Here is a 12,509-nt window from a genome sequence, read left to right on the forward strand (position 1 = left end):
TGGGCGGGCCTAACATCTGTGATATTGACTTCACACGTTAAAAGTTTTTAATCGGCTGTAGTCTAGGACGATAGGCCCACCCACAAATTCAGATTACTATTTTAATCAGTAGAAGTTTGGAAATGCAGGAAAGTAGGAATTGTAGTTTGGCTGCAAGTTCTGAAACTTTTTTTACATAATTATGAGAACATTTTGTTTTTACCAAAATGGCAACATTTATCAGACATTCCGGCTACAAAAAAGAAGAGGAATGCCCACTAGCTAAGACAATTTTTGGCTCCCCTGGTTGTCAGTTTTTCCGGAAATTATGGGGTTGATAGGATTTCCGGGTTGTGGTTCAAACCAGGTCCAATTTTGCAGGCCCTCACCCATGGAAGCTGTGAGGAAACTAAATTATTTTAGGCATAGTTTAGACATTTGTAGGGCATTCTGAGTAAGTACACATATTGGGATCTCTATTATCCACAGCACCTTGGATTCCACTGGGTGTTTAGTTTTCAGAAGCAGCCAGGGTAGGTGGAGTGTCTTAGTTGTCAGCTGCTCCTGGCCCGAATACTGAAGCCTTCCACCATGGGTAGTAAGAGGAATTTGGGTATTTTATGCAGATTTATAGGCCTGGGATTATTTTTATATTATGCTGGGATAATTGGAGTAATTTCACATTATTCTTGTGACACAATATTACTGAAAATTATGCGATAATGCCCAATAGCGCAATTTAGAGTTATTTATAGAAAAAATACTTAACAGCAAAAGTAGTTGCTGGCTCCTCCTGTTCATCTTCTGTTATATTTAGTGCTATCTTCTTACTGTAAAATGCACCATCAGCTTATTTTAGATGCAAGGGTGCATTTTATGCTAAGATAATAGAGCTAAATGCTGGGTTGTGCTCCTTGTGTAACTCCATGTAATCTTACGTAATATGCTGTTATTTCCCCTGAATACACTACAGAATATTACAAGAGTTACTCCCACCCCTATATATTTATGACTTTGCAGGGTATTCTGGGTAGGAAAGCACAGTGGGATCCTTGCAACTCACACAATGCTGGATTCCCCTGGGCACTTAGATTTAAAAAGTGTCTGAATTTAGAAGGTTTCCCTGGTTGCTGGCAGGTCCTGAGCCCAAATACCACAGCTACTCACATTCTAGAATGATAGACATTTAAAGACAAATCTTAATGTTTCCTTTTTGTATTTTGGGGCTTTCCTGTCACAAGTGATAGACCCACACACTTGAGTGGGGTACCATTTGTTATCAGTAGAAGTGTGGAAACACTGGGTGGTAGGCCTTTTGTCTATCCCCACAAGCTCGGGAACTTTCCCTCACAGAAATGTGAGAACATTTTGTGCTTTTAGCCAAAGATTGATGTTTGCAGTTCATTCAAGTTAAAAAACCGTGATATAATGCACACAAGCCACATCATTCCAACTCCTCTGGGTGTCTATTTTTCAGAAATGTCTTAGCTTGGTAAAAGTCCACATTTGTAAAGCGCACAATCACCCGTAAGGGTCTCTAGGCGCTGGGGGGCCGTCGGGAAGATTAAGCGAGCTATTGCCCAGAGTCACATGGTGCTGGGCTGACCTGCCGCCGGAGCCGGGGATCGAACCGTGGTCCCCAGATTCCAGCGTCAGTCGCCCTGGCCGCGGCGCCACACCTCAGTGAGGTCTGACCCCAGCCACTCATACTAGAACTATCCAATTCCAAAGAATCAGTCTCATTCAAAGGAAAACTCTTGATTTTGTAATTGTGTGTTTTGGGCTTTTAATGTCCCCAGTGCAATAGGCTCTATCACATATAAGGGGCACCATTGTTATTGGGAAGAGCATGGGAATACAAAATAGTAGGGCATTTGGTATAATCCCATGGATATATGTACTTTTGTGGATTCCAGCTGAAAACTAGTCTGTAATTATTACAAATTTTGTCAAATGGACTCAAAACAAAATCACCAGATGTTATAGGTAACCAAAACTCACCGTGGTACAAATAAAAACTATTCTTAATCTCGTATGCTTGGGCAAATTAAAAAAGTAGATTTCCTTAATATAATTTTTTACTTGCTTATTACATTTTACATTATGAAATGATGCCTGATTGAAAAACAGTGATAAATCATTATAGTTACAGCTTAGTTAAAGGGCCTTTACAAAACGTGAATTCACATGTTTTTTGTAAATCAGCGACTGGTAGAGTCTGACCAATGTAGAAATCACACCTTGATGAGTCCAGCATTTTTTTGCATTTCAGAAAAGTATAGCTTTTTGGTTTCACCCATGGGTCTTATACCAGTTTGTTCACAAACTGAAAGTTGGTAGAAACTGAACAAGTAAGAAATATTGACTTACACTTTGAAAATTTTAAAAACTGTATTGAAAAACACTATTTTTTCACTAGATTTCCCTGATTCTGAAAGCCAGGAAGAGGACATTAATTGCACAGCAAACCTTTTGTAAATGGCATTTTTTAGAAAATAACACTTTCTTGCACTGCACTTTTTCCCATTTTTGGATAAAAAACACATTGAGTCATATTGTGTCTACTTTATCAGTCTTTTTCTGGAGGAAAGCATGTGCCCTTTAAATTCCCTAACACATGGGGCAACAGAACGAAAATGTGGCTTGGATATCTCTTGTGGGGAAAAGTTATGGAAAGTACCCTAAATATGAAACAAGTCACATGCTGTGAAAAAGCCTCAGCACTTTAGGAGTTATTATTGACTTTTTCATTTGATACATTTTTAATTGTAAAACATACTTTCCATTCTCAGTTCTTCAGCTTGCGATTTCCTATTGACACATGTTTTGCTTAATACTTTGACTAGTACTAATACAATGGGTCCTATTCACAAATGGCAATTTGATTGTAAACTTGAGTTTTACTACCAAAAGTATTTCGCATGGTAATTATCACTCATGTTGGCATTCTCATTTGCCTACCTGAGCCCTTTTCACCCTAGAAAGGGTTAATGATCTTACTCCATCTATAGGTTGAAGTAACCACCCTTTCGTGATCGGAAAGGGAACAGATCACCCAAAGACTTGCTGGGGATGGAGGAAAGGTTTTCCCAAAGGTGAAATATTAGACTCCATTCCCCTTGGTGGGTTTCTCCTCTGCAGGAGTGTTCAGAAAAAGTCACATGAAATTCTCAAAAGTATGCTTGGAGATCTGTGCCTGCCACAGATTTCCAGGCATACTTCTGGGAAGGTTAGTGAATACCAAAAGTGGTAAGTCTGTGCCCCATTTCTAGAGGTATTGTAGGGTATTGTAGGTGAATATTTTCTACTTTTTGCAGAGTAGGGACTTCCTTTTAAATATGAGGTGGGGGTCAAGACATTTGGGAAAGTTTCAGCAGTTACTTTTTTCATCTCAGTTGACCGAAACAGAAGGAGCATTTTAAAATTCCAAGGTCAGCAGAGGTTAAAACTGACAGGTTGGGTAAGTTTTTTTGCATTTATTTACTGTTATTTGCCTGCTCGTTTATTGGGAATGGCGAAATGGCTTCCTGTGGTCTTTGCCCAACTATAGGGTATATTTACAAGTTGATAGTGCCACCGTAGCACCAGTTTTACAGAAGTTCTGGTGGCACTGTACCCTTCTCCATATTTACAAAGTGGACTTACTTGTTGTGGGTTAACGCTGTCTTATATATATGGCTCCTTTACACATATTGCTTTGTGTGAAAGGGGCTTGCAATGGGAGTTGCTGTGGGCATTCCACTGCAACACCCATTGCATTTTGACGCTTCCCCAGATTTACAAGGATGTGTACATCTGAGGCAGCGCCAAAAACTGTACAATAGCAGCCGTAAGAATGATGTAAAGAGGAGAAATAATTTTGTTTCCCCTCGATTTACCTTTTTCTCATAGAAAATCAAACTCCACTAATGATTGTTTAGGCGCAGGAAGGAACACCTTCCTGCACATAAACAATCATTTAATAATGATGATTTGCTACCTGTATGTGTCCTGCATTCAGCAACACACATAGAAGTAACAATTCGCCATTATTGATTTTTTTATGTACAGGAAGGGACACTTTCCGGCGCATAAACAATAATTTCCTACAATGAAGGCACTCTTGCACTATGATGCAAGGGGGCCTGCATTGGTGCTAGTCAGCTATTTTTGACGCCAGCACTAGGGAAAACGAAGGAGTGCACTGTATTGTTGTATATACAATGCATCCCTGGATTTTGGAAATGGCGGAGCAGAGTGTCAAATTTGCCACCGCTCCACCTTTTCCTACTCACTTGTCCTTTCCTGGGTTCTAGGGTTGTTCAGAACTACCATTCCTTAAGGGCTCAGTATTCCATGGCTTGATCATCCTGCTATTTTCTCCTTCCCTTCCATTCTCAAGGTTGATATGCCATAATTCATCAGAGCCATTTTCCCTATTATTCTTATTATTCACTGTTCTTTCTTGCTGCCTTGTCTTGGAGTTTTGGTGTACTTGAAGAATAGGGCTAGTCATACCTGAGATCACCAAACTGGAACAGATATGTCACTGGGAATTGCAAGGCCCTCACCCACAAGACTGTGCCATGCTTCATCATTGGGCATTCACATACCTTGACTCATAAGAGTTAAGTTGGGTACAACCACCAAATGGTGGGAGAAAGACTTTTGTGTCAATGTCCCAGAAGAAGTATTCTTCCATTGCCAGGGAGAGCAAAAATTAAATAGATTTCGTTAATTGAATCCAAATGTTATAATTTCTGGTCTCCTTGACTGGGTTAAAAACTAGTACAAATCCACCAAATGGTATCAACGATGAATGTGGGCTATTACTACTCTTCCATCTGATGTGGTCTACATGTTTCTGCAATTCTTTCATAAGCTGATTGGGTCTACAGTTTTCTTCAGGACCTATGCTGGCCTCTGGATTGTTGGAACTGGCCCTTCTTGCAGGGTCATAGACAAACTTTTTGCTTCCTCCTCCCTTAATTTTCCTGACCCGTGGCTGTTGGCAATAGGACTCTGCGCACTTTACCACTGCTGATCAGCGCTAAAGTGCATATGCTCTCTGTGTAAATTGTTATTATGATTGGATATACATGATTGGCATATTTGTATCACCATGAAGTCCCTAGTAAAGTGCACTGGGTGTGCCAGGGCTGGTGATGAAAAATGCTACTAGTGGGCCTGCATCACTCATTGTGCCACCCACATGAGTAGCCCTAAAATGGTGTCTCAGGCCTGCCACCGCAGTGCCTGTGTGCAGTCTGTGAACTGCCATGTCCTCCTGGTCAGTGTCCCCCCTGACCAGGCCTAGCCCTTCCCTTTTCATGCACATTAGTCACCCCTATGGAAGGCCCAAGGTACCCCCCTGGGCAGGGTGCAGTGTATGTGAAAGGTAGAGCATGTACTGGTGCAGGTGACATGCTCTGGTAGTGAATGGCAGCCATTTTCGTTTTTCACTATTGTAAGGCTATCTTGCTCCATAGATTATGTATTGACTATCTGGTTTGAGAGTGAGAGGGGCTGGGGATTCCCCAGGAGGCTGGCTGAGTCAGCCCTAGGCTGAATGACTGCATTTGCAACCTGAGTGGTAGGAGGAGTTAGCACCTGGGCCTGAATAGGGCTGTGCCTGCCTTCCACAATGCTGGCTCCACCTCCTGCTGGGCGGCTGACAACCCTGCCCCTCACTCTGAAAGGAAAGAAGAAGCCAGGCAAACAAAGTGCTCAAGCAACACCCAGAACTGGTTCAGACCGGGCTCAGGGCCCACTTGCACAAAGAGAACAAAGACTTTTAGGGGTATAAGTACAGGACCCCTGACAACAGAAAATTAGATCATCCTGGAATCGAGAAGGAACCTCTGCCAAGGAGAAAGCTGACTCTGAAGAAGGAAGACTGTCCTGCTGTTGCTCTGCTGGACTGACCTGCTGTTGCTTTGCTGCCAAGGGGAGGGGAAGGACTTTGCTGTTGTGCTGTGTCCCCTGTCTTGAAGGAATCTCCAAGGGCCTGAGAAGAGCTGGCTCCCTGTTCTGAAGTCCCAGGAACAAAAGGACTTCACCTCCAGCTTCCCTGAACTCTGCTGAGAGAGTTCTGTCCTTCCTAGAGTGCTTGATCCAGTTGTGGGGCCTCTGGAAGTTGTACCTGTGCTGGGAAGCTTGAAACTAAGCTTGAGAGACTTTTGCAATTGAAAAGTGTCGCATCGCTCGCTTGCGGAGCGCATCCCCGACAGTGCGAGAAGATTTCCGCCACTACGAAGGCCGAGATCGTCGCAGCACCTGTTGCCGCTGCCAGAGCCGTCGCATCCTTCGTTTGCGGGACGCACCAGACCGGTGCGGGAAAGTCTAACATCGCTGCGAGTGTTGTCGCAGAGCCTGCCGTCGCTGGGTGAAATCGCCGCACCGCTTGCTTGCGGACCGCATTACGTCACTGCGAGTATCGTCGCAGAAACCATCACGTCGAGGAGCTGCGAGAGAGAAGATCACCGCTGGTCCGCGCATCGTCGCCCCGGAGATCGTCGCAACTCCAAAGATCGTCGCATCGTGCCTTTTGCGAGAACAAACTTCCTACGGAACCTATGCACCAGAATCCATATAAGTGGCCTTCCTCCTCTTACAGACCGGATTCGTCGTAACACGCCCGCTGCTGCAGCGGGGCTGTCGCAAACGCCTCCCCAGGGTCTCAGGAGCAACGCATCGCTTGTTTTCCACCGCACCAGCTTCTGCTTTTGGAACTTTGTTGCAACTAAAAGGTACTGTGAGTAAACGTGACGCAACTGTGAACTTTTCACGTATCTGTGGTTTATTTTATCGCAACCTGAAGAACTTTATTGCAAACTTTAAGAACTCTTTTGAAACCATATCCTTGAACTGTGTATGTTGGATTTTTGTCATTTTGGGCTTGTGTAGTTTAGATTAAATACCTTTATTTTTTTAAGCTGTTGTGGAGTCAGTTTGTGGTGTTTTCACTGTGTTACTGTGAGTGTCAGTACAAATACTTTACACATTGCCTCTGGTTAGCCTAGACTGCTCGTGCCAAGCTACCTAGAGGGTGAGCAGGGGTTATCTCGAGAGGGTTTCCTCCTTACCCTGACTAGAAGCAAGGGTCCCTATTTGGACAGTGGTACCTACCCCTGCCAACTAGAGACCCCCAGTTCTAACATGGATGTCTTTTTTTTTTGGAAGATCTTATATGTAACACCTTTTGGTCATTAGCACGTGATATTATCTATGCATCCCTAGTATCTATCAAAGTATGGACGCCATATACCAAATTTAAAAAAAACATTGACTGCTATTACATAAGGCTCATGGGACACCTCATTATGGGCTAATCTAATGGCATTTTAGTGGTCTGATGCAGTTATGAGAAACAATTTCTGCAAAATAATCCAGCATTGCTATTGCCATAAAATACAATGTTCCATTATCATTTGTACAAGAAGGTTTACATTGTATGTAATGTGATGAATCTTTCAAAGTTAATATAATTTTTTAAGTACATTTATTGTTAAATCGTTTAAATTACATATGCTTACCTATTTAAAGGCAAAAGTTTGGTCAAATGTATTTTTGTGATCTGTATTTATATAGTAAGTATGGAAAGTTGATATCTGTGAACTCAATATGTTGTGGCGATATTTAGTCTCGCAATATTTTTGACATTGATATTGTGACATCAAAGCTTTGCATTACACTTTTTCTTTGTCTGCTACCTTCCTTCACTTTCCTTAGCCAGACTCTTCACACACACATTTATGCTGCCAGATTGAGCTAAAATACTAACACATAATTAACATATTAGATTGGGGAATATAAATATACATTACTGGTGGATGTACATAAAACCCCCTGATTTTAAGATCCTCATGCATGGAGCTTTTGCATATAAACTCTGATGATCACAGGGATTCATTCCTATTTTACACTTTTGACTGTTCCAAAATAAAGTAAATGATTTTCCCCCACATGCATCATCCCGGCCGTTTGCGAATTCTAAATTGCGAAAAATAGCGAAACGCAATTTAGAATTCGCAAACCGGGATGCATGAATATTTTCTAATAATAATAGCGATTCGGTAAAATTCGAATTTTTTTCCGAATCGCTAATATTATGCGAATTCTAATTTGCTAATTTGCATTTACCATTGATTCCTATGGGCCAAAAGGCCCATAGGAATCAATGGGAATTGCGAATTAGCAAATTAGAATTCGCATAATCTTCATGCATTCCATGGGTGCAGGGGGGGGGTCCAAAGGACCCCCCCCTGCACCCCTGAAATTTATTTTTAAGTGGATGTTTCACACACACATGTCCTATGGACATGTGTGTCTGTAACATGCAAGTTTTAAAAATGTTTTTTTTTGCTTTTTTAACAATTTTCGCAAATTAACACGAGGGTCAACCTCGTGTTAATTTGCACTTCCAATTTTCAAATTCGCTATTTTAAAAAAAATGATGCATTGCATTTAAGGAATCTCACAAATGCGATTCCTTAAATGCATTCGCAATTTTTAGAAATGCTAAAAATAGCGAATTATGCACAGAAGTTTGATGCATCCCAAAAACGGATTTTGCATTCGCAAACGGCCGATTTTTCCGAATCGCACCGTTTGCGAATGCAAAAAACGTTGATGCATGTGGGGGTTTATCACGCCAATTCTCTGAGTTGATAACAAAGTAAAGTTTTTAGTTGTCAATTGGTTTTGTTAAAAGTGACATTGAATTTACAGACCACATTCTGCAGAGGATGGGGTCTCTTTATGCAAGCAGGGTGGATGGGACTAGACTTTCTTAATTTACTGGGTACGCAGGAGCTTTACATTCTGATTTAACAGACACGAAATTGTGTCTTTCATTAAGCTTTTTACTATCTTTCACTGTGTATTCATCTAAACCTATAATTCTAATATTCATGTTAAAATAGATAAACATGAATGACGTCCAGTAGCGTAGACATGTGTGTGGTGTAGGAGCCAGCTACTAAAGAGTTTTTTTATTATAAGTTGTTGGTGTATTTCCTAGTTCCTACTCATTATTGATTCCAAATTCCCATCTTTCTCAAAAGAAAATTTGAAAAATCTTTGCTCAATCCCATAACGAATCCTAGAATTAATGATTCACTCCAGATAAAAGGATTGTCTTCTCAGATGTGATTATGTTTAATGCATTTTTCAGCACTGTCACGCCTACCATTAAATAAAGTGAATAGCAATTGGTGCAATGGCATATGCAGCAAGTGTAGTTTTACAATTATTAAGGTAAACCTTTGCATCAGATGAAAGCCAGCTACACAAATCAAAGCTTTTACAAAATGAGTGGCAGGTGAACCAAGAGAACGGACAATGTGTTCTGCAATCTATTTAGCTTTCCCTGGCCAATGATATCCTCGTCTGCACCAAAGAAAGGCACAGCTCTTTGGAAAGGGTGTCTGTCTCTGAGCCCCATTGGCTCCCTCCGTGGTAAATCTATTTAATATTACTTTTGCCCGACTTCACTTCTAGCCTAATCTTCCAGTGCCTAATTGTATGTATAGTTTTTTTTTTATAACCCTTTTACAATTATTGCCAATTTTTTTTTTATTATTATATACCAACTATCCTTTCATTCTCGGTTTCACCAGAGGGAGCACGCAAGAAGCGGTTACCATTTCTCACCGGATGGATCTTTCTGGTTGGCTGAGAGGCAAAACGGAGTTGAACTTCAAATAGAAAATTTAAAGTTTGTACAACTCATTTAGCCACACAATAATGACTAAGAATGAGGAACTAACGTTAAGTGGATTTATTACAATTTTATAATCATCCCAGTAACTGCAAAAATCAAGAACATGTTATAAACATAAAGAATTACGACATGCAAATTAAGGCTGGGAAGCAAATTTTGACTCGGTAGCATTAAGCATAGAACGTCAGAGCAAAACAGATTTCAAGAATTAGAAATTGGTGTTCAATTAAATAACTTTGGTCCTCCTTCCAAATATCAAAAGATTTAAGAGTCATCTAAACCAGGGCTCGAGTCGGGGTACCACGTGGGTGGACGGCGTCCCCCCACTTATTTTACAGGGTGGACGCCGTCCCCCCTGCCAAACAGCTGTACTTCACACCTTTTTGGCCTCTCTGGGACGAGATCGGAGCCATCTTTCGCGACGTCACTTCCTGTCGTGACGTCACTAACGTGACCGCGTCCCCCCACTTCTTTTTGTAGGACTTGTGCCCTGATCTAAACCATGCACTAAGCTAGAATGAGAATTATTTAAAATAGAGGGTCTTAAAGGATTCGGGAATAAAGGAAAAAGGTGGCAGCATTGTGAAGTCTCTACTAGAAGTCTTCCGGAAAGGGAAATTAGTGTTGAAGCTGAAGCTACACATTTACAAGGGCAGAAGGAAGCAGAGAGGCCTGTACCTCACAAAGCCAAAAGGAATCTGCCGTACACGTCTAACCTTATGAGCACTAATTGAGATCAGAAGGTTCCAGAAGTATCCATTTCTCTCAGCACATCATCAAAACACAGGGGCATATTACCGAGGAGTGCGTTGGAAAACGCACAACGCACATTCCCGTATCGCCGGATTTCATCGCCTTTTTAGCGCGCAATTATCAACGCGCATCAGGCAGGCGAATAGAAATCCGACGATAGTCGGCGATATGGCTCATTAGCGCATGAAAACAAACGTTGCTTTCATGCGCTAATGTGGGCCTTGATAATATGGGGGGGTGGATTCAGCTTTATGATTCACACCCCCATGTTATCAATGCCTAACGCCTGGTCAGAGCAGGCGTTGGGAGACCTGCGATAAATGAGTTTATCGCAGGTCTTTTCCTCCCATCGCCTTCCTTGGTAATAGGGTGTTCCCACCTCCAACCACATTTTTCATGTGGTTGGACGTGGGCACGCCCACTTTGCATGTCATTAGCGATGTTTATCGCCGACATGCAAAGCGGGCTTGGGACAGGCTTTAAAATGCCCTTGTTAATAGGGCTCTACCAGTATCGCCGCTTTCTCGGCACAATTCGCCGAGAAAGCGGCGATACTTGCCCTTGGTATAATGCCCCTCAATTTGTTCTCTTTCTCACAGTGTGCATCTGCAACATCCGTTGATTTTCCTACCTCACAGAGCTCGAATGACCAAGTTAACCGTGGGCTCCCTCTTTTCTGAAACGTGATGAAAAGGAGGCTTCTTCTGATCATTAAATCGTTCCATTCTCATCGAGATTTCTCTTCTCAGGCCTCACTATCTGTAATACCCAATACTTACTCCTTTCTCTAGCCATGAAATCACTAAAACACAGCTACAGAGGAAAAGAACATACAGAGCAAGGACACATTTTTTTTTTGTTAAGAAATAAAGGTCTATTCAAGAAAACTATAGTTAAGCATTTTCAATGTGCACTTCAAATGCATGACACTAGATGCATGTATAGCTTCAAAACAACTGCAAAATTAATAATGCGTTCATGATTACGTATGCAATATGATTAAAATGAATGGAATAAGACTTGAAACATAAGTATAAATATAAATGAGAACTACATCTTTTCATGACTAAGCTAAACATTAATGGGCACACGTTCATGAGTGTCTAGGTTTTTCACAGCGAATACACTTTAGGAGTACATTTGAAGTCATTACTCCATGTTAATAAAGTTAGGCACACAGAATATATGTAAAACAACGTTACTTTGTTATGTAAAGGTGGAGCTAAAATTACGCGGCTCCACCAGTTTGTGATTGTAGTACATTTTTATATTGTGTTTTGCTGTCTTATCATGACCCTAATTGTGTTCTCTGGTGTTTGTCTGGTTAGGAAATATTACACTCAGTGGGAGGAGAGCAGGCATCATGCTTCTAGGAACAGCCGGAATTTTGAAGAGTTTCTAACACACCTTTCTGGCTGCCTGGAGATGGATATGAGGGGCAGAGAGCAACCCCAGGAACTTCTTATTTCAAAGGTGCAGGAACCACTTTTTTCATTTGCTGTCCTCCTATTAAATGCAACAAAGTTTTTTGCTGCTTTGTGCTGTTCTGTTTTGTCCATAAGATTCAGTTTGTACTGCTAGCAGCAATGAGAATTTTAGGGCCACCATGAAAAAATATGCCTCTCTTACACGCAGTGGACCCACGTTACAAAGCCATTTACTGCCATAAACCTGCCCTTGTAGCTATAAATGACTCTATTTATGCCTGACCGCTGCTTACAAAAGTATACCTTCAAGGAGTACATAGGTTGTACTATTGCATAATTCTCTTGTCACAAGTGCAGAGTGTTATGCAGTAGTGATAGGTGGGAGCTGAGTAGAACAAACCATGGGTTGCCGCATGGTCAGCGACTAGCTGCCGCCTCCCCCCCAATCCGGCACCCAATACCCAGGAACGTGGACACGAGACGTCTTTACTTTTTGGAAGGCGGGCGCTAGTCGCCCGGCCGTATTTATTAAAGTATGAAATTAAAAAAGGTTTTAATTGCATAATCAACAATTTATACAAAAATTCAGCAGGACATTTAGGTACATACTCTTAGCAACAAGTTTGAGAGCCTGACTTTAACAAAAC

General features: G+C 41.6%; 1 protein-coding gene across 1 annotated transcript in view; it reads left to right on the forward strand.

Moving 5' to 3' along the window:
• Window positions 1–12,509, forward strand: part of CCDC170 (coiled-coil domain containing 170) — a 244,498-nt gene that overhangs the window by 75,714 nt on the left and 156,275 nt on the right. Inside the window, exon 6 of the mRNA XM_078646946.1 lies at window positions 11,764–11,908. Coding sequence (XP_078503072.1) covers window positions 11,764–11,908 — 145 coding nt within the window. The remainder of the gene's footprint in view (window positions 1–11,763; window positions 11,909–12,509) is intronic.

The sequence above is a fragment of the Lissotriton helveticus genome, chromosome 6, assembly GCF_964261635.1.
Source record: "Lissotriton helveticus chromosome 6, aLisHel1.1, whole genome shotgun sequence".
In the NCBI taxonomy this organism is placed as follows: domain Eukaryota; kingdom Metazoa; phylum Chordata; class Amphibia; order Caudata; family Salamandridae; genus Lissotriton; species Lissotriton helveticus.